The sequence below is a fragment of the Astatotilapia calliptera genome, chromosome 11 (genome assembly GCF_900246225.1).
Source record: "Astatotilapia calliptera chromosome 11, fAstCal1.2, whole genome shotgun sequence".
NCBI classification, from domain to species: domain Eukaryota; kingdom Metazoa; phylum Chordata; class Actinopteri; order Cichliformes; family Cichlidae; genus Astatotilapia; species Astatotilapia calliptera.
The window spans coordinates 27,218,939-27,239,393 of NC_039312.1; the positions used below are offsets into that span (position 1 = coordinate 27,218,939).

General features: G+C 38.0%; 3 protein-coding genes across 5 annotated transcripts; 2 read left to right on the forward strand and 1 right to left on the reverse strand.

Moving 5' to 3' along the window:
• Positions 1-709: 709 nt before the first annotated feature.
• vsig10l (V-set and immunoglobulin domain containing 10 like) lies at positions 710-5,748 on the forward strand. 2 transcript variants are annotated; one of them, XM_026185108.1, is made up of 12 exons: positions 710-1,048; positions 1,305-1,637; positions 1,916-2,194; positions 2,308-2,568; positions 2,797-3,039; positions 3,144-3,422; positions 4,137-4,229; positions 4,656-4,880; positions 4,981-5,100; positions 5,215-5,255; positions 5,466-5,552; positions 5,641-5,748. In XM_026185108.1, exons 1-12 carry the CDS (start codon positions 976-978, stop codon positions 5,713-5,715), a joined length of 2,109 nt encoding a protein of 702 aa, XP_026040893.1. In that variant the 5' UTR covers positions 710-975; the 3' UTR covers positions 5,716-5,748. The 2 variants fall into 2 exon arrangements, with proteins under 2 accessions (XP_026040893.1, XP_026040894.1); XM_026185109.1 differs by lacking the exons at positions 5,215-5,255; positions 5,466-5,552; positions 5,641-5,748 and having other exon boundaries at positions 4,962-5,037.
• Positions 5,749-12,777: 7,029 nt separating this feature from the next.
• On the forward strand, positions 12,778-16,754 carry lim2.5 (lens intrinsic membrane protein 2.5). 2 transcript variants are annotated; one of them, XM_026184843.1, is made up of 5 exons: positions 12,778-12,973; positions 14,388-14,600; positions 15,628-15,777; positions 15,907-16,041; positions 16,596-16,754. In XM_026184843.1, exons 2-5 carry the CDS (start codon positions 14,423-14,425, stop codon positions 16,655-16,657), a joined length of 525 nt encoding a protein of 174 aa, XP_026040628.1. In that variant the 5' UTR covers positions 12,778-12,973; positions 14,388-14,422; the 3' UTR covers positions 16,658-16,754. The 2 variants fall into 2 exon arrangements, with proteins under 2 accessions (XP_026040628.1, XP_026040629.1); XM_026184844.1 differs by lacking the exon at positions 12,778-12,973 and adding an exon at positions 12,991-13,083.
• A 295-nt stretch (positions 16,755-17,049) lies between these two features.
• Positions 17,050-19,818, reverse strand: LOC113032648 (free fatty acid receptor 2-like). The gene is made up of 2 exons (XM_026185660.1): positions 19,731-19,818; positions 17,050-17,950 (listed from the first exon to the last, which is right to left on the reverse strand). Exons 1-2 carry the CDS (start codon positions 19,796-19,798, stop codon positions 17,050-17,052), a joined length of 969 nt encoding a protein of 322 aa, XP_026041445.1. The 5' UTR covers positions 19,799-19,818.
• Positions 19,819-20,455: the final 637 nt, after the last annotated feature.

Sequence of the window (20,455 nt, forward strand, 5' to 3'; positions counted from 1 at the left end):
AAAACAACAGGTTTAATCTCAAACTAGTGTTTCGAGTTTAATCTTAAGTGTGGTCCTAATACTTGTTTTTTTTTTTTTTTTTTTTTTTTTTTTTTTTTTTTGTGTTTTTAAGACTAGTAAAAGCGTGATTCTTAGGTCATGTGTCTTTAATCTGTAATGTATTATTAGAGCACCTGTGAAAAGAAAAATGGAATCCAGGTTTCAGAAGACTTTCCAACATTGTTTGCTTAGAATAAAACAGCAAAAACTGCCTCCTCCTTTACAAAAATAAGAATAAACTGAGAAATTGTAAAAGTAACCTGCAAATAAACCTTGAAAATGTGTTTTCTTTTGGTTTTTTTACACTTTACAGCACAATTTCAAAATATAACCTAGTTATTGTAGTACTTTATTACAGATTTATTGTTTTGATATACTCAATTGATTGATTTATTCCAAACTACAAATGTCACCTTTTTTATGTTTTGGTCTCCATACAAAAAGCCTGGTGTTTTTTTTAGCACATAGGTATGTGATTGAAAACTGGGTACTGTATGAACACGGGCATGGACAGGCAGGCCTCTTGACTTTCCCATATTAGCATACGTCATTGACTGCTAAGATGAGGGTACCGGAACTATGGTGACGCAGGTAAAGTTGTTACTTAAACGTTCTCTCCACCTCTTCTTTAGTTAATATACATGGTATATTTATACCAGTTGTATTAAGGAAATGTTGATATGTTATTTTATCAGCAAGCAGATACAAATAAAGGGGCTGTTGTGTGTAATTACGTAAGGGGCGTGGCCTCACATGCACAATCCGAGTTGGTACAGGTGGGATACTCACGCGCCTGGTTGTCCGCTGGAGCTTCCGCTGATACAGAAGTTAGCGCTTTAGGACTTTACAAGACGTTTTTGTTTTTCGTCTCTGCTTTTATACTGGAAATGCAAACGGTTGCTTCTAATAACAAGCGTGCTTAAAGTTTTACAAAAAATGCCTTGTGTAAAGGAATTCAAGAGATTAAGCTCGTTGTTTCTGGCCATTTTATCATTTTTTACTTTCCAAGGTGAGAATAAAGCGTAGTTACGCCTTATGACACTTATCTGTGTGATTTTGTTTGTTAGTATTAGAAATTTTTGTGTCATTTTTAGGGTTAGAAAAAGAGGGCTTTGTTGTGCGTTTCTGTAACGACAGCATTGTTCCTGATTGTAAGATTAAACGACAGTAATTCTGTTTAATTGGCATTATTTTGATGTTAGCAGACTTATTGCGTGACCTTGCAATTTCCTTTCTAATTCAGTTACTTGGCTACATCCTCACAGGTGCCCGCTGTGAACTGCTGGTTTCTCCTGCTGGTCCCAGTCTGGTGAATGCTTTAGCTGGCGAAAACGTGACTCTGGCTGTGTCCTTCAGTGGTGCCCCTGACCCAGTTGTTAGTTGGTTTAAGGGGGTTTTAAATATTGCTACATGGACTATAAACTCCAGTGCTGATCCACCTGTAGCTGCAACTTTCAGTAGTGTAATCAGGATAGACAAACAAAGTGCAAATCTCACCTTTTTTAATGTTCCACTTAACTACACCAGTGACTACACCATCGAAATGGTTAAATCTGGAATGAGTAAAGCCTCAACTACTTTCACTCTTAAAATATTTGGTGAGTGGGCATATCTGGCTGGAAGACGTGCTGTTGTTGATGGCTTAGATAAAATGTTAAATATAACTCTTTAAATATTAAACAACTGTTTAAATATTTGAGACAAACCATAAATGAAAATTAAAAAATGAAATCTGACATTTGAGAAGTTATGCAGTTTATCTTTTATATGTACCTGCCGTCTTAATAAGGCTGATGCATTAGAAAGGAAAGGCAGTACACTAGAGTAGATATATTCATCTAGTGGTTCTTCTTTCCTTTCATGTTTTTATTTACAGAATACATCCAGAGCTTGACTCTGAGCTCACAGCCGGGTCTTATCAAAGAGGGAACTGAGAACTTCACCCTGCAGCATAGCATGCTCCAAGGAGTGTTTGAGCAACAAATGTGGTTCTTCAATGGCATTGAAATAAAAAACAGCTCACACTATTTAGTGAAGACACAGGCAAATAGTCTTGTGATCCTCAGGCCAAACCGAAATGACACAGGAGAGTACGCTGTGTTACTGACAAACCCCTTCAGAAATGCAACGGCATCTCAAAATGTCTCTGTGCAGTGTAAGTTTAACAGTTTAAAAGTTTTACAGTTTTAAAGTCTTCTTTATTTATATACGTATAAGTTTCTTTATTTATATCCCTGTTTTCTCATAACTCTCTATGGTGTGTTATAGATGGACCTAATGAGCCTACACTTGAGGCCCATCCACTTCAGACTTTTTATTTAGCAGGAGACTCTTTGAACCTCTCCTGTCAGGCTAATGGATTCCCACAGCCAATCTCTGAGTGGGTCTTTGGTGGGAATATCATTTCCCTAAAAGGAGTCCTGAATCTAACAAATGTACAAACCAGTCAAGGAGGTGTTTACACATGCAGGCTGGTCAATGAAGATACAAAAGAAAGCCGCCAAAAGAACATGACCTTAACTGTTTATGGTATGTGGAAAAGTAGACATTTTATCTTTTAGGTCATGTTTTTGTGAAATTGTTCTCAATTTGGATTGAAAATTATAGTTTAGTTTGTCATGGTTTGCTGTACATAGAACATAGTGCTCATCTAATGCTGTTTATATTTAGAATTTATTTAGAAATTTTTCATTTCTAAATAAAATATTTAAACGTGTACCCAGACATTAATAACAGATTCATTTTATCTTGGGACAGAGCGGCCAGTGGGCAATCCTGAGTGCTCGGTGCAGTCAGTGAATGCCATCAACCTGCAGTATCACTGTGAATGGGTAGGGGGAACCCCACAGGCCCAGCTGTCTTTTCCAGAGCTAAGCAACTCCAGCAGTGGAGCAGGGAACTTCAGCTTAACCGTCAATGCATCAGATAATCTAAATGGGAAAACAATCCAGTGCATGGCAGAACACCCGGTTGAACATAATAAGTGCAATATCACTGCAAGCAAGTTTTAAATTTTTAACTCATAACAAATCCACATAATGTATGCATAATGTGTTTTATTGACTTTGGCAGTCGAGTCTAAACAGGCACCTTGTGTTCTCCAGGTGGTCCTGTAGCATTCCTTCCAATTATGAGAACCACAGTTGACTCTGGGGGCAAAATAGTGGTGACAGTCCGCTGTTTCAGTGAGGCATCGCCTAAAGCTGTTGTGTCATGGTTCAGTAGCAATGAGACTGTCACCAACGGGTCCACATACCAGATCAGCAGCAACACCTCACAGCTTATGATTCGTCATTACAATGTCAGCAACTTTCTTCTCCAAAACTACACCTGCACATGCAGGAACCCTCTGGGCAGCAAGAAAAGAGAAATTCAGCTACAAGGTATAACTCACTTGTTCAATTTAATTTTATAGAGAAATATATTTTTTACAGTACCATGTTTAACAGGTGATGGAAGTTACTAGTTAAAATAAATTGTTAAAAAAAGGGTTGATTACTCAGATTTTTAAATGTACCTGTCTGACTATGTAATAACACTGGCAATTAAAAGTAATAGTCGACATTCACATCTACTAGGTAGATAAAAGTATAAAATTGTATTCAGAAAAACCTATGTAAAACAGTAAAGGAAACATTAGTCAGATGAGTGAAATTGTAAGGACATAAATCTTCAGCTGGTTTTATAATTAAAATAACTAACAAAAATAACCAACAGTTTCTTGTTTTCTCAGTTCTGAGGCAGTAATGTTTAGAAAGCAGTTTGAGCTTTCAAATCAAAGTTGAGAAAGTGGTATCAAAATAATTGTTATTTGCAGATCCACTTAAAAATAAAATATTTAAACATATTTTGACATTTTTGTGTCGACTCTAAAGTTAAATATTTGCCATTAAAATGTAAGGATTCTGCTGCTTTGGAATACTGCTCGCATTGCTTGAAACAAAGGCACAATGGGCCCTCAGAAACAGAGCTAAGTAATACCTGAGAATGCAATTTCCTTTCAGACAAAGCTCTTCAGTTTTGGTGTACCCTCGCCTCCCCCCTTCTTCTGCCCTTCCTTGATCTCCCCTACTCTCACAATCCCTCTCTCTTTCCAGGACCATCCATCTCAGATTCCAGTTTGTTCCCTAACCGAAACGGAACCATCGTCACGTTGACCTGGGAGGTCCCATCTATGTCTGTTGTTACAGGTACTAAAATTAAGGGAAGGTCTTAAATGTGCTAGTTTGACTTATCTTCACAAGATTATCTCTAAAGAAAAAACACAGAGACTCACCCTTCTTGTTTTGATATTCCATAACCCATGTGAATGAATACTGCTAGTGTGAAAACAGAAACTCAAAATAGAAGATAGGGGTGTAAATAATGTGTTGTCTGTGAAACTACCATCTACATGGAGCTGTGTTTTGGGCAAAATACTTTAAAGATGAAACTACTAGGAAAATCAAATGCCAGTTTTGGTTATGGCTAGTATCGGCTAGTTTATGTATATACAATTATCCGTTTCAGTAAGCTCTAACATTGATCACTGAAATCTTGAGAGATCTGCTAGAATTAACTGGTTTCCTCTGTGAATTGTGATGCTACAAAACAGAATTGTGTGTGATTTTGTTAAGGGTTCGACATCCAAATGAAAGGACCAGACCTTCTGAGCAAAAATCGCAATGCCCCTCTGACTAAAAGCAGCTCAAATGTATATCGCACAATCCAGCAGAAACCTGGTTCTGCCAGGAGTACGGATATCTTTTTCCTTGATCCCAAGCTGACCTACTGGTTTCAAGTCATCCCCAAAGCTCGTATGACCAATGGAGAGCCATCTAAGAGCCAACGAATTGGTCCAGGTATAGCACAGCTGTCTGTGTGAAACAGCTCTTATCTCATTGTTAGTGATGAGCCTACAGTAGTAACATTTTTGGTTACAGTCTGTCGTGTTGATGGCAGGTGAAGGACTGAGTGGTCCTGCTATTGCTGGCATTGCAGCAGGCATCCCCTGCAGCCTTCTGTTCCTTCTTTTGCTGACTGGCCTCATCTACCTTGGTGTCTACTGCATCAGGAACAAAAGTAGGTGAATTTAAATGTGAATTTAAATACTAAATATAAATCACATTTACACTGACTTATTTACTTTACTTACTGTGATGCTTTTCTTTGGACTTTTATGTTTGCTTTTCATAGGTCATCAGCCAAGATATCCAGTTCCCAGAGCAGTTGATAAGGTTTGAAATACACTAGACAGCATAATTAATGTGCAGGAATTTATCTGGATAGTTTTACTGCTAGTTACATTTAACTACTTACATTTATCCCACTGTACTCATATTGCATTTGTGTTGAAGCCTGGTTTATTTAAAAAAAAAATTCACATTGCACAATGAATCGTTGTTATATTTGATGATTACATTTTGTGCATGTCATGTCCTCCACAGGTAAAAAACAGCCAACCAAATATCACTGCGAATAACATGCTGAAAGGAATGCTGAGGTCCCCCCCTGACTACAACAGGTTACAGAAGGTAGTCTTACTATAACAAATAAATAGATGTAGTGGGTAACTGTTTCCATTTATCACAGAAAATAAGGGTTTTCTCTTTTTTCTTTTAGACTCTCTCTGAAAAATCAGTGTCTCTGCCCGCATTTATCCCTCCTCCACCTACCAGAGTTGCTACAACCGTCTAAGTTAAAAAAAAAACCAAAACATGTGTATTGATGTGGATGGTAACTCTTTTTGTATATTTATTTTGTATATTGTATATCTAAAATAAGGATCTCTATTCTTCTGTCATTCTGTGTGTCTGTTATATGTGAGAACTGAGATTTCCACTTGTAGATGGATGTGTGTGTGTGTGTGTGTGTGTGTGTACATGTGTACACACACACACACACACACACACACACACACACACACACACACACACACACACACACACACACACACACACACACACACACATATATACATATATACAGGGAGTGCAGAATTATTAGGCAAGTTGAATTTTTGAGGAATAATTTTATTATTGAACAACAACCATGTTCTCAATGAACCCAAAAAACTCATTAATATCAAAGCTGAATGTTTTTGGAAGTAGTTTTTAGTTTGTTTTTAGTTTTAGCTATTTTAGGGGGATATCTGTGTGTGCAGGTGACTATTACTGTGCATAATTATTAGGCAACTTAACAAAAAACAAATATATACCCATTTCAATTATTTATTTTTACCAGTGAAACCAATATAACATCTCCACATTCACAAATATACATTTCTGACATTCAAAAACAAAACAAAAACAAATCAGCGACCAATATAGCCACCTTTCTTTGCAAGGACACTCAAAAGCCTGCCATCCATGGATTCTGTCAGTGTTTTGATCTGTTCACCATCAACATTGCGTGCAGCAGCAACCACAGCCTCCCAGACACTGTTCAGAGAGGTGTACTGTTTTCCCTCCTTGTAAATCTCACATTTGATGATGGACCACAGGTTCTCAATGGGGTTCAGATCAGGTGAACAAGGAGGCCATGTCATTAGTTTTTCTTCTTTTATACCCTTTCTTGCCAGCCACGCTGTGGAGTACTTGGACGCGTGTGATGGAGCGTTGTCCTGCATGAAATTCATGTTTTTCTGAAGGATGCAGACTTCTTCCTGTACCACTGCTTGAAGAAGGTGTCTTCCAGAAACTGGCAGTAGGACTGGGAGTTGAGCTTGACTCCATCCTCAACCCGAAAAGGCCCCACAAGCTCATCTTTGATGATAACAGCCCAAACCAGTACTCCATCTCCACCTTGCTGGCGTCTGAGTCGGACTGGAGCTCTCTGCCCTTTACCAATCCAGCCACGGGCCCATCCATCTGGCCCATCAAGACTCACTCTCATTTCATCAGTCCATAAAACCTTAGAAAAATCAGTCTTGAGATATTTCTTGGCCCAGTCTTGACGTTTCAGCTTGTGTGTCTTGTTCAGTGGTGGTCGTCTTTCAGCCTTTCTTACCTTGGCCATGTCTCTGAGTATTGCACACCTTGTGCTTTTGGGCACTCCAGTCATGTTGCAGCTCTGAAATATGGCCAAACTGGTGGCAAGTGGCATCTTGGCAGCTGCACGCTTGACTTTTCTCAGTTCATGGGCAGTTATTTTGCGCCTTGGTTTTTCCACACGCTTCTTGCGACCCTGTTGACTATTTTGAATGAAACGCTTGATTGTTCGATGATCACGCTTCAGAAGCTTTGCAATTTTGAGACTGCTGCATCCCTCTGCAAGATATCTCACTATTTTTGACTTTTCTGAGCCTGTCAAGTCCTTCTTTTGACCCATTTTGCCAAAGGAAAGGACGTTGCCTAATAATTATGCACACCTGATATAGGGCTTTGGAGCGTGATGTCACGGGGGTGGGCGTGGAAAGGATTTTGGCCCGATCCGCCATTTTGGGGGTCTAAGTAAGGAGCGAAAGCATAGCCATGGTTCGTACTTGCTGTGTGCTCGGCTGCAATGTTCGATCTTCCGACCGGCACGGGAATAAGTTTGGATTGTCTTTTTATGCTTTCCCAACGTGGAAGCAACATGAAGTAGCTCATGTATTGGATATTACCAAACGAAGGCGTCTAGCCTGGATAGCAGCCGTGAGACGAGCTGATATCAAGTTCTGTTACGTCTCCAGATATCAGCTGGTGTGCTCAAGACATTTTCATTCCGGTAAGTTCTAAATATGTTCACATCACACTTTATAGCTGAATAATATTATCGTTGGTGGTCTCGGAAGTTATAGAAATTGCGATCAAACATCAAATGGAGTGACTTTGCAGACATGTGTGCTATGTAAAGATTCGCAGGAGGACAGGGAGGACACAAATTGGCGTTAATAATTTGCCCGATTATCAATGTGTTAATTTGCATCTACTTTACAATTATGGGCACATAATATGATAACGATATTTTAGCAGTTTACTGATAAATGTATAACATTAATTATGGTGGGGGGTGGAAAATGGCTATTTCACTCGATGCACTCCAGCTGACTTACTTTGACGACGTACTCAAGAGTTTGGTGGCTTGAAAATAGCCAAATCTTGCACCCAGCCATTTGTAAATTGGATGTGCGCCTCCAGTGACTTGTAATTACGAAACTGGTTCGCAGTGTAAGCGCTTACTCCACAAACAAGATAGGTGAAGATATCGGGGTAGGACAGTGGCGGTAAGTCGTCTGGGTCTTTACTCCACTGCCGTATGTCGTATGGGTCCAGATTTGCGATGCACTCTATTTTTTTTCAAATACCGCTGCTTCGCCTCTGGACGCAATCGGTCTCTATACCGTCCGTTTTCTTTTGAGTTGCTTTTAAACATGTTTCTTGTCGTCGTCGCCGTTCCAACAGTGAGTTTGTTTGGATCGTAGACCCCGAAAATGGCGCCGCGCTCCCACAATGCATTGCGGCGTGACGTCAACTCCAAAGCCCTATAGGGTGTTGATGTCATTAGACCACACCCCTTCTCATTACAGAGATGCACATCACCTAATATGCTTAATTGGTAGGAGGCTTTCGAGCCTATACAGCTTGGAGTAAGACAACATGCATGAAGAGGATGATGTGGACAAAATACTCATTTGCCTAATAATTCTGCACTCCTGTATTCACACACATATATATATATTCTTAATGTTTTTATTAGTTTGGTTAGCAGTTTGACCACTATTCCTGACCTTTCCACCTGACTCTTTTAAATCCAGGGGGATTTCTCTCTTTTAGGTAGCTGTTTTAAAAATTAAAGGATAATTTTTAAAATACAGGACAAGTTAATATCCTGTGTAGTAGTGCACTTTCGTAGGCCAGCATCATGGGCTTTTGCCCAGGTTTTTCTGTTGTTTTAAAAATATTGGCATAACATTATTTTAATTTAAAATTTTGAATAAAATCTTGATTTTGTTCATGTTTTTCTTGACTGTTTGTTTCCTACATTTTCTGGGGAATCTAATGTCATGAAAAATAACTTTCTTTTAAGATTCATAGCAGTTCTTAAAATTATGTTAGAGATGAACTACAAACATGGCATATTACACTGTATAGTTATTTATTTAGGAAAAATTAGGCCAAAATGCAGAAGCAGTCCAGTGAAAAGCCAACTATACCCTTACTGCTCTCATAGAAATTAAGAGAGCACTATTAACTGATCGTCAGCAAGTGTGACCACCTCTATAAATGTTTAAAGTAATTACACTACAGTTAGAAAAAGAGTGAAGAAGGAAGTATCACTTCCTTGGAAGAGCTGATTTCCCCAGCAAATGCTGTTTTGCATATACTAATCCTCAAGCCATATGTTTCACCATTAGATCCCATCGTCACCATAATATTTATGGACCGATTAACTTTTTATTTTTTCATTGTGGCGGAGTCGAGAGTTCCCCTGTTGAGACAAGAATATGACTTGACATGGTCCTTTTGGATCAGCCCCTGTTTTAAAATCATCTAAATGCAAAAATCTCATGATGCAACTCAGTGTTTTTGTTCAAAAGGTCAATTGACCTAGTGGGAACTATCCTTTTCTAGCCCAATGCTAGAAGTGCTAATGTTTCGATAAACATTAATGTAAGATCTTGAGCATCATCCACACAAGACGCTGCAGCATAATGGAAAGAATTGATGAACACAAATGGACAAGGATTAACATAAGCAACTAAATTTAAAGGTATAAAAATCAATTCTTATTTCTAATGTTTACTTGAAATCATGTGGGGCTCATTTATAGACCCTTCAACATCCCTTATGACAGTCAATTTCTTTTGTGGTACATAATTATGTAGCAGATTTTACTTCGGAATAAGGTGATTGTTACGTCCCTCTGCAGCTTCTAATCGTCTCAGTGTTTTCAGCTGGTGCTAATTGGCCACACCTAGTCAGGTGTGGATAAAAGCATACCTGAGGCAAGCTTTCCGGCAGTGCACTAGTCTTTGCCTTGGTGGCACCAGCCATTTTAGCCAACCTGGTTTTCCATTTTAGGATGAAACCTCTTCTCACCCACACTCTGTTATTCATCTCCTTTTTTTTATGTTGCGGCTTTTGAGCCGGGTTGTAACAGTGATCTTGTCTTTGGGAGGCACATAAATGTGGAAGTGGTGAAGTGTGGTAGAAGAAGAAAACATTTTACTTAAGTAAAAGTACCAATAACACACCTCAAGGTGAGATAAGTAAAATCTCAAGGAGTAACATTAAATTGAAATGCCTATGTAAATTGCATGCACATTAGGTACGCTGTGAGAAAAAATAACTTTCCATGGCTAGTGGTGAGGGTGGTGGTTAGTGCCAGCATCTCTCAGCAATGCTTTTTTCATTGTGGTGAGCTGATATTATACAACTGTGCAGTAGATGGTGCTCTAGTGCCGTAACATGAACTTGAAAGAAGAAAGTAGAGGAAAGAATATGGTTAAACATGGTTTGACAAGTCTGTATTTATAATATTTGGCTTCCTCTGTCCCCTAAAAGTTTGTAGTTTACTACAGTCAAAGTAAGCCAATCTGCAATAAGATCACAAACTCATTGCCACTCTTATTCATTGCTATATTAAATATTTTAGTAAAAGGATTTAATTAACCCTATAACAATAGTGAAAAATGAAAAAAAAAATTTAAAATCTTTATGTGCATCATCCATGAAAATAATGAACGATGCACACTAATCTGGTCATTTGAAAATCTTATAATGCAGATTTTCAAATTAAGCTGCTAGTATTCAACACGATTATACACTTTGAGGAAGTGCTCTTGAGGTTTTAGCTTTCCCAAGTAGAGAACATAAGTGGCAAAAAATTACGACAGTCACACTTGTGTTGAAATTGCTTCATTAGTGTTTGGTCAACGTTGTTTTGCTTTAACTTGACAATCCTCTGTTTTTGTATTTTCTGGTCTGGTGTTTCATTTTATCTTCTTTCTTCTTCTTTCTCATGATTTCTCACAGTTTTCAGCCACATGGTGCAATATTGACTTTTGGGGAAAAACTTGGCAAAAGCTTCTAATTTTCACAGAGTGAGGACCATTAGTACAGCGTGCGATTACTCCCTAAAGATGTTTATTTAGTGCTTATTGCTTATCTCAGTCTTAAATACTAAACAAAATAGTTATAATTTAGTCAGTGTAATATCACTTCAGTCCTAACTAACAACAGTCTATTTCTTTCAATCATATTGATCATATGTTTTGCAAATGTGCAGTTGATCTTGTGAAAGATTTATATGGTGGTTAAATGAACAAACCTGTCAACACCGTCTTTAAGCAAACATGACACCACAGCAGCTGTGGGTCTGACCTAAAACTTCTTTCTAATCTGTTTGACTGACAGCATTCATGATCAAAATGAAGAAGAACTACAATTGCATCATCAGAGTTCTTCTTGTGAAAATTACAGAGAATTTGTGGGTTATTTGGCTTCTTGACCCTCAGTGCATTCATAGTAAAAATGTGTTAAATGCATAAACAGTGAATAAAAACATAAAAACACACTGTGACAAGAGATCAGTAAAGGTCACAACACATTATGTTATTCCCCCTTTTGGGGATTTTTGCATTTATTAATCCTATTATCTCTTTATCTCTGTCTGTTGACATGTTCAGGAGTAAATGAGGTTATATGACGTGTGGCCAGCAGCATTATCTGCAAACCAGCACGTACTTAGAAATACAAACTGAAAAAAGTGGCATCGTGAAATACTATTAATTTCTGCTTAGTAAATAAGAAAAAACTCTACAGTTATATGTGAGGATACAGATAGACAGCTTACAGACTAGACTACAACTAGCCAAGTACAGCCAAGTACAGCCATGGCGTAACATTCATTAAAATGATTGCAGAAATGAGGAACTAGGAGACAAGGTTTCACTGAGGGGTGTGTTGTGTTGTGCAGTGTGCAAGTAAGATGCTGAAATCTTTTTCCTACTAATGATAAATTCATTCAGGGTAACAATGAGTGGGTGGTCTCCCCTTACTGTCATAGGGCAAGAACAAATTTCAGGAAACGAGTTTTAGAGATATAGATGTATCATATATCATCTGTGACTGGTTACTGTTGCCTAATATTTGGCAAATATTAGATTGTTTATACACTGTAATTTTTCCAGAAAAGATTATGAAATGATGCTGTCAAACAAACTCCTCAGTGTAACACAGTTCAATTTAAACCATTTCTATCCAACAAACACCAACCACATCACATCAGCCCCTGACAATTTATCATAATTGTTGTAATGGATTGCAATAGAACAGTGACGGTGTAAACGACAAGGCCGTTGAGATTACGTGTGCTAGTGTTAGTAGAATAAATCCAGTAGGGTAGGTTTAGCTGATATTTCTTTAACTATGCAATAAACGGCAACCTATAACTGTTATAACTGTTAGGCAACTGCCTTGTCAACATCATCACATATTCACTGTGAACATGCAGAGCACACTCTACATGAACGGTGTAAGTTTACGTATCTGTTTTAAGCATCAACGTGTCCCCATGACCACGCCCCAGTTACACTGAAAGAAAGTGTGCACTTCAGCACGTTCCATTGACCGCAGCAGTACTGCAAGCCTTTGCACATCCACAGTTCCAGAACACCAAACAGAACAACAGACAAGGACTGTGCTGCAGCGGCCTCGCATCACAGACCCTCCCCCTTACCCCAATAGCATCCCCTGACACCCCCCCCCCCCCCCCCCCCCCAATGCTCCCATGTAGTTCAGCAGGAACGTGTCACATGGCTTTTTGCACACCAACTCATATCCATTTGTACTGTGCTGATTGTTTTAAAGGATTTTGCCTCCATCAACAGAAAAGTGGGGGGTTAACCTTTTGGAATTCAGCCTAGGCCATCCTCTTTGACATTCGCTCACTCCTGGCTTGCACTCTCTCTCACTCTTTCCCTAAGGAAAGCCTGATACTTAAGAGGGTTGATTTATCCTGAGGAATTCAGGTGAGATGATGGTGATGGTGATTTGTTAAATTGCAGTAGAATTTATAAACTAGAATGGATAACACTGGCTGCTAACCAGTTTTCATGCACTGTGACTATTTCGTAATAATGTATGTATATTTCATGTTTCAGGGTCTTTATTTTCAGTATATTCATAGATAGTTTTAAATAATACATCAAGCATTTCTAATGATTCTAAAGATTTCATCCCATAAAGATTGAGATTTGAGATGATAGATTTGTCTGTTTGTTTTATATATCCTGACAGGAATATGACGTTCAGATGTTACACACCAGTGTTGCAGATGTATGCCGTCTGAATTTTGCTCTTACAGCTCAGAGAAAAACTGAACCCACATGTCTTGAAACAGATGCTTGATATGTTTTTAAAGTTGTTCAATATTTACCAAGGCTGATAGTGCAAGTGTATAGTTGGTATTGTAGCTGATACTGTTTTCAATGTGTATGTCTGTGTGCCATAATAGCAAAATGGAATTTCCACAAAGGCTGTTTTGAGTGTTTATATCTGTCTGTACGTGGACAGAGTTTGTTAACACAAGATATAGTCGTGAAACTCCACAAATGTTTTGCTGAAATTAAAGTAAAGGATGAGTATGATGATGGGTTTGGTCTGATCCATGGGTGCTGATTACTTATGCAACTATACCCTTACCCTAAAATGACCTTACATTTTATTTGTGTCAGCTGTCACTGCCTTTCACATCATTGGAAGTTATTTGCTGATTATATTGCCAGTCTATTTCCTTATTTGTTTTTTTGTGGCAGTTTATTTGCTGCAGTTGTAAGCACATAAAACACATTCAAAGAGTGAGCGAGAGAGTACGTGTTGCTATGAGCTGATTGCATTGCAGGTGGCATGATTTGCTTATCCAGGTCTGCAGCTGTCCTTTGCTTTGTTGTGAGAGATAACTGCGTCGATAAAACACATTATATGAATAAATTTAGATCAATTAACTATAAGACCCACATAAAACTTCATGTTTTATAAAACATGATAAAAATATCTTTATTAATAATGCAAGCTTTGTTTTGGATTGACTCACAAACTGACTATGTGTCACGGTAGGATTCAGGGAGTGCAATGGTATATATTCACTAATTCCTGGAAGTGAAGTGGTTTTAGAAGAATGCATTTAGCCTTTCTGATTTAATATAAATGAAGTTTGAATGAATGCAACGCCATAGTGACAGACATGTGGTGGCAACTAGATGTGGGCAGTTTTTGTTTTTACTCTTTCCATCTACTTCTTCAGGGTGTTACTGTCTCTTAAAACCATTCCCTACTTAATAAACATTAACATTATAGCACCAAGCTGTAAAGAAAATTACTATTTTCTTTCCTGCAGCTTTACTCTTGCACCACTGATTCCTATCTTCTTTTTTCTTTTGACAGTGCATAAAGCCTTAACCACAGTCATAGGATCACTCATGATGTACAGCTTCATGGGAGGGGGCCTTTTTTGTGCCATTGTGGGGAACATCCTGTTGGTGGTCTCCACAGCCACAGACTACTGGATGCAGTACCGTCTGTCTGGCAGCTTCGCCCATCAGGGCTTGTGGAGATACTGCATGTCTGGAAAGTGCTACATGCAAACTGACAGCATTGGTAAGTAGGGAATTGTCCTCTACCCAAATTCATTACATTTAAAACTTTGTAAGGAACAGTGATCCTCCCCGGAGACAGTTGTTTATCTGGTCAGAAGCCAACTTTTCTTACTTTTAAGGCGCATCAACAGGAATTTTTTGACTTTCATTAGACATTACGTTTATACTATTAGAATGAAAGTCCAAGACCAAGTTTATAGCCAACCTCTGTGGTATTTGCTCTAATGTTAGCATGCCAGTATGATCACAGTTACACTGCTGATGCTTAGCACATATAATGGTTTACCTTTTATTCTTAATAAACTTATTTGCATGCTAAAATTGGCCCATCGATGTTTATAATACAAAGGACTGCTGAGGCCCATTCTCATTGGTTATCTGGTGACAGTCTGATAACCAATGAGAGTGGGCAGTTTTGGACATGACAACAGCAGACAATGAAAAATCAGTTTTTCAAATATATAATAGTTTAAAATGATCATTATATCCACTACTTGAACTTTCCGCCTCATCCAACTAATCTATGTCACTCTGAGAACAAAAAGAATAACTTTGGATCCCTGTATTGGTGGCAATAACCCATGATGCCCCTTGGTTTCAGCATCACATCATACTAATGTTTGGCTACCCTAACAGCTGCTGCTGATGTCATAAATGAAATTGGAATAAATTGTATTAATTGCAATTACAACCATACACCGCACAAGGAATCAAAGAGTCAGTACACCAAAATAGATCTCAAATATTTTTAGTAAATATATTAAATTATTAATATATTCCAATGCAAGTTCAAGTTGATTAAAGTTGTCTTTTGTTTTTTTTATTTATTTATATTATGCATTACAATAGAGAAAGTTACAAGTTTATGAGTTATATTTGGAGAGAATCTTATTCTGAACTCAAATTTATCTTTTTTTAACATCTAAAATATATAATAAATACATCTGTAATTTCCTGGGTAGTGCTAGTATGTTGTAGTTCTTCTAGCATACATCTTCATAGTATTTTCTTGTTTTACTCCTCCTCAGCATACTGGAATGCCACTCGTGCTTTTATGATCCTGTCGGCCATGTCATGCTTTGCTGGCATCATCGCAGGAATCCTCTCCTTTGCCCACTTTTCTGCCTTTGAGCGGTTCAACCGATCATTTGCCGCTGGAATCATGTTCTTTGTTTCAAGTAAGTTATTGATGCAGAAAACAATTAACATTTTAACATTTATTAAAGTGATTATTTGGAAACTGATAGTATCATTATTTTTATCATATTAGTATCATATTATGTCTAACTGTGTGTCCAATATACCAGCTCTCTTTGTTCTGCTTGCAATGGCCATTTACACTGGGGTGACTGTGAACTTCCTGGGCAAGCGCTTTGGTGACTGGCGCTTCTCTTGGTCCTACATACTAGGCTGGGTGGCCCTGCTAATGACCTTCTTTGCAGGTTTGTTTATCTAGATGAATCTTAGTATCAATACAGTGATATTTAACAGTTTTTGGAAATGCAGAAAAGCATTGAATAAACCAAAATTACAGCAGGTCTCATTTATTAATTTCTTAATTATAATAACACAAATACATTTGAGTTTTATGAACACTTTCATTTTCTGAAAATGTCATCCATACTTATATATGTTAGAGCTGCTGGATTTCTGAGTTAGTACAGTCTTTACTTGTCAAACTATCCATCATAGCCTCGCCTCTGTCAGTGCGCCCCAGGGTGGCTGTGGCTACAATGTAGCTTGCTATCACCAGTGTGTGAATATGTGTGTGAATGGGTGGATGACTGGATGTGTAAAGCACTTTGGGGTCCTTAGGGACTAGTAAAGCACTATACAAATACAGGCCAAATACAGGCCATGTATACATTTTCTAAATCTTCTACTCCATACACGAAATATATGTCTTACTATCAGAAATCAAAGTCTGTTTGGCATGTTATATTATACAAATTGTCTCTATGTCTCTTTAAAGATGACTTTTGTTGATGTTTTGCAGGTATATTCTACATGTGTGCCTACAGAATGCATGAGTGCAGAAGAGTGGCTGGCCCACGTTAATGGAAAGAGGAAAAAGTGTGTCAGGGCTGCGGAAGACATTAGTTTACATTTAAAGATTGGCACCGTGGTGGAAAACAATAAAATTTGGAAAACTGCATATGTACCAAATGTGTATTTTTTTATTTTTTTATTTTTAAGAAAATGGTCAAGGATAACACAATCCCATTAAACAGCTTAGGATCATAAGCAATAGTAAGATATCCAAATTTAAGCTTGAATATTTTAAAAGATTTCAGATACAGGTCTGTATGTATGAATTGTTAAATATAAGGCTCAAATTCTGATATAATTTCTGTAATTCATAGGAAATTAATATAATAAAATGAAAATGTACATGTGATATCAAATATGATGTAATTTTTACATTTTCAATCTTAGCTAGAGTTGTTGGTCTACGCTTGCAGCCTTGAATCAGTGCACCTACACTTCCTAAAAATAATCTTTTCTCTAAAGAAGTAGAAGTTGGAGGAGGAAAAGTAGAAGATAATGGGATCAATGAAAGTGTTGAAACAGCTAAGCAGAAAGGTGTAGTACCTCCACTCTGGGCTTTGTCCCTGGATGTAACCCACTAAATGAGATAAATTGTATGGCAGAACACAAATGAGGAACACAGCAAGAGTCCCTGAGGCCATGCCAATGGCCTTCTGTTTCTGCATCTGGGATATTCTGGACCGGCTGTACAGAATCGAGATGCAGCGCAAGTAGCAGTAAACACAAATAAGAAGAGGTATGAGGCAGAGTACAAAGAAAAACTCCAGACGTACTGGGAGGAGGATCTCCAGCTGCTTTTTTGTGATGTGTTCATAGCACACACTGGAGTTATTGCTAGACAGAGATGGGTGATGCTGGATGATGAAAGCGATACTGCAGTGTGCTGTCGAGATCAGCCAAATAACAGCACTAATAGCAACTGCATACACGGGTTTGTGCAGTTTATGATAAGTGATAGGAAATGCTGCTCCTATGTAGCGGACCACGCTGACTGCCATCAGCAGCAAGGAGCTGGTGTAGATTGTGGAGAAAAAAGCAAAGGATGTGATGGAGCACATGAAATGAGATAAATTCCATTTCATACCAGATGCTGCCTCGTGCATCTTGAGAGGCAGAATGATCAAAAACAGCAGGTCAGAGACAGTCAGATTGAGTAGCAGGATGTCTGTTGGAAGTGGCTTGGAGTGGATCTTGACACTAAACGCATAGAGAGCCAAGAGATTGCAGGGGAAGCCAATCAGGAATGAAATGATGTAAATGAAGAGAATGATCTCACTGCTCACAGTGGACTCCATTATGGACCTAAACCAAAATAAACAACACAGATTAACTTCTTCTTCTATGCTTCTCATACATCTTATACATATACAGTATTATTAAATCTAATATATCAAACCAAACAGTAATGAATACAATAAATTTACAGATGTTAATTGGCAAGTAATGTAGGAATTTTCAAACTTCAGAAAGTGAATGTCTCTAGTTAAACAATAAAGGAAAATCAATGTCTTGCAGTTATGTTCAATAGATAATACTAAAGCATCAGTGTTGCTTGCTAAACAATTAACATTTTCCGTTAGTATAGATACAGTTATTTAGGAAAATGTGTTTCATTACTTCAATCACTTAAAGGTGCTAAAACAAACGAGGCAGTCAGCTGTCATCAGTAGATGATTTTCAGTAGCAAATAGGATCTTGGTATATTTTTACTTACCAAGTGGTATAATATATCTCCGATGTCAAAACTTCACAATTAACACTCCGTTCTGTTCTTTTCATCAAAGACCTCCAGTTTCTAATCCAGGTTTAAAGATGAGTTGATATAAAGTGTTAGAAGCTTAAAACTCCATGCGACACACTGGGGCACACTACAATGACTAACAGCAGACACCAGTAGGTTAATATTAACTAAAATAAATAACCGCAGCTCATGTTGACTTTCATCTTAGATATGTTAACAAAGGACCTCCTGTCACCAAAATAAATTATTATCATAGTAATTTCCTTCGGGATTAATAAAGTATTCTGATTCTGATTGATTCTGATTTGGATTTCGTAAGTCCAGAAGCCTGCATTTATTAGAATTCAAGATATTTTCCATTGCTCCATGAGAAATTTGTGATTTTAGGAGCACTGTGGAGATTACCTATACATGTAGCCTTCAGTATAAAAACAGTTTTCAAGTCACTGGATGCATCAGGGGCGATTTGTGGTTTATGTCATGCCTAAGGACTTTACAGCACATAGACTGAAAGAGCTGAAGATTGACGGTCTGCTCTATATCCTGAGTTTATCCCATATACTCCTTGTTATATCAAAACACTAACACTGACCACCAGGGGTTAAAGTGGGGTTTGACAGACGAGAAAAAGATACATAACATAGTGGTTTAATGTGTGGAAAACAAGTAATTTAAAAACAAGTTACTGTAGTTTCTACTGCTAGCTCTACTAGATTTTTTGTTATGTACAGGCTGTAAATTTATCTTATCTGCAGTGTGCCCACATCACAGTGATGAGCAGGACAACAGGATGTGTTAAGGATGCAAGGAGGACTGTGGGAAGTGATTTTTTCTTAGTTTTTGAGTAAATATCACCATGCACTCGATATTATGCATTAATCAGCACCTCAGATTTAATTTCTCATTTACTGAAAATACTGAATGCCTTACCAGATTCTTCTTGCCCAGTTTAACCCTTTGCTCAAAGCCAAAGTACATCTGCTGACTTTCTTTACCTTTCAGACTTGTATCTTTATTCTTGTTAGTCAAGAATAATATGTGACCTTAACCAAGCAATTAAACGTCTCTTTTAAATTTAGACCATTAGAAATACATTTGTGTAAATTATTCAACAAAATATCCAGTTTTATAGTTTCAAAGATTAAACAATACAAAACAATCTGATGGTGGAATATATTTTTATTATAGAACATTTCACAGTCAATCAGGATAACAGTTCCAACTTTTAATACTAATGCGGTCCAAGCACGACCACATTAGCAAAGAGGCCACCGAGAATAAAGCTTTTTGAGTAACAATATGACACACAGTCAATAACTTTTAATCAGAAATATTACTGACATACACACATTGCCTTCAGACAGCTGTCTGGTGTTATTTCTGAGTGTTATCCAGGTTGCACTGTTCATAGTTTAGCTGGGATCCTTATTTTACCAGAGACCAAATTTTTGTATTCATTTGTCGAGACAGAGTTGAATGAGCACCAAAGAATCGCTTGAAATAATATAGAGGTATCATGTTGTCACACAGCACGAAGGTCCTGAGTTCAATTCCACCGTCAGGCCAGGGTCTCTCTGTGTGGAGTTTGCGTGGTCTCTCCATTTTTCTGTGGGTTCTCTCTGGGTACTCTGGCTTCCTCCCGCAAACCAAAGACATGCAGTTAGTGGGGTTAGGTTAACTGGTGATTCTAAATTGCCCATAGGTGTGAATGTGAGTGTGAATGGTTGTCTGTCTATGTCTTTGTGTTAGCCCTTGAGAGACTTGCGACCTGTCCACGGTCAGTGTTGGTGAGTAACGGAATACATGTTACGCATTTAAAATACAAAATATGAGTAACTGTATTCCGTTACAGTTACTGTTTAAAAAGGTGGTATTCAGAATACAGTTACTTTGTTGAAATAAATGGATTACACTGCGGTACTTTCCTGTTTCATATTGTCGCAGGTCAGGAGTGTTTCGGTTTTGTTTGACAGCTATGTTCTGTAGTTCCAGGCGGCAGCGTTGCGGTTGCCATGGTTACAGGGGGACGCTCTGCGTGTTTCCTGGGTGAGAGAGCGCCTTTTTGT

What these genes read in the sequence shown, in the direction of transcription:
- vsig10l (XM_026185108.1), top strand. Translation starts at nt 976, where the DNA reads ATGCCTTGTGTAAAGGAATTCAAGAGATTAAGCTCGTTGTTTCTGGCC. An exon ending in TAAGTGCAATATCACTGCAA is followed by an intron (nt 3,040 to 3,143) that starts GCAAGTTTTAAA and finishes TGTGTTCTCCAG; the next exon opens with GTGGTCCTGTAGCATTCCTT. An exon ending in AAGAGAAATTCAGCTACAAG is followed by an intron (nt 3,423 to 4,136) that starts GTATAACTCACT and finishes CTCTCTTTCCAG; the next exon opens with GACCATCCATCTCAGATTCC.
- lim2.5 (XM_026184843.1), top strand. Translation starts at nt 14,423, where the DNA reads ATGATGTACAGCTTCATGGGAGGGGGCCTTTTTTGTGCCATTGTGGGG. An exon ending in CATGCAAACTGACAGCATTG is followed by an intron (nt 14,601 to 15,627) that starts GTAAGTAGGGAA and finishes ACTCCTCCTCAG; the next exon opens with CATACTGGAATGCCACTCGT. An exon ending in AATCATGTTCTTTGTTTCAA is followed by an intron (nt 15,778 to 15,906) that starts GTAAGTTATTGA and finishes CCAATATACCAG; the next exon opens with CTCTCTTTGTTCTGCTTGCA.
- LOC113032648 (XM_026185660.1), bottom strand. Translation starts at nt 19,798, where the DNA reads ATGAACAGTGCAACCTGGATAACACTCAGAAATAACACCAGACAGCTG. An exon ending in TCTGAAGGCAATGTGTGTAT is followed by an intron (nt 17,951 to 19,730) that starts GTCAGTAATATT and finishes ATTTTGGTTTAG; the next exon opens with GTCCATAATGGAGTCCACTG.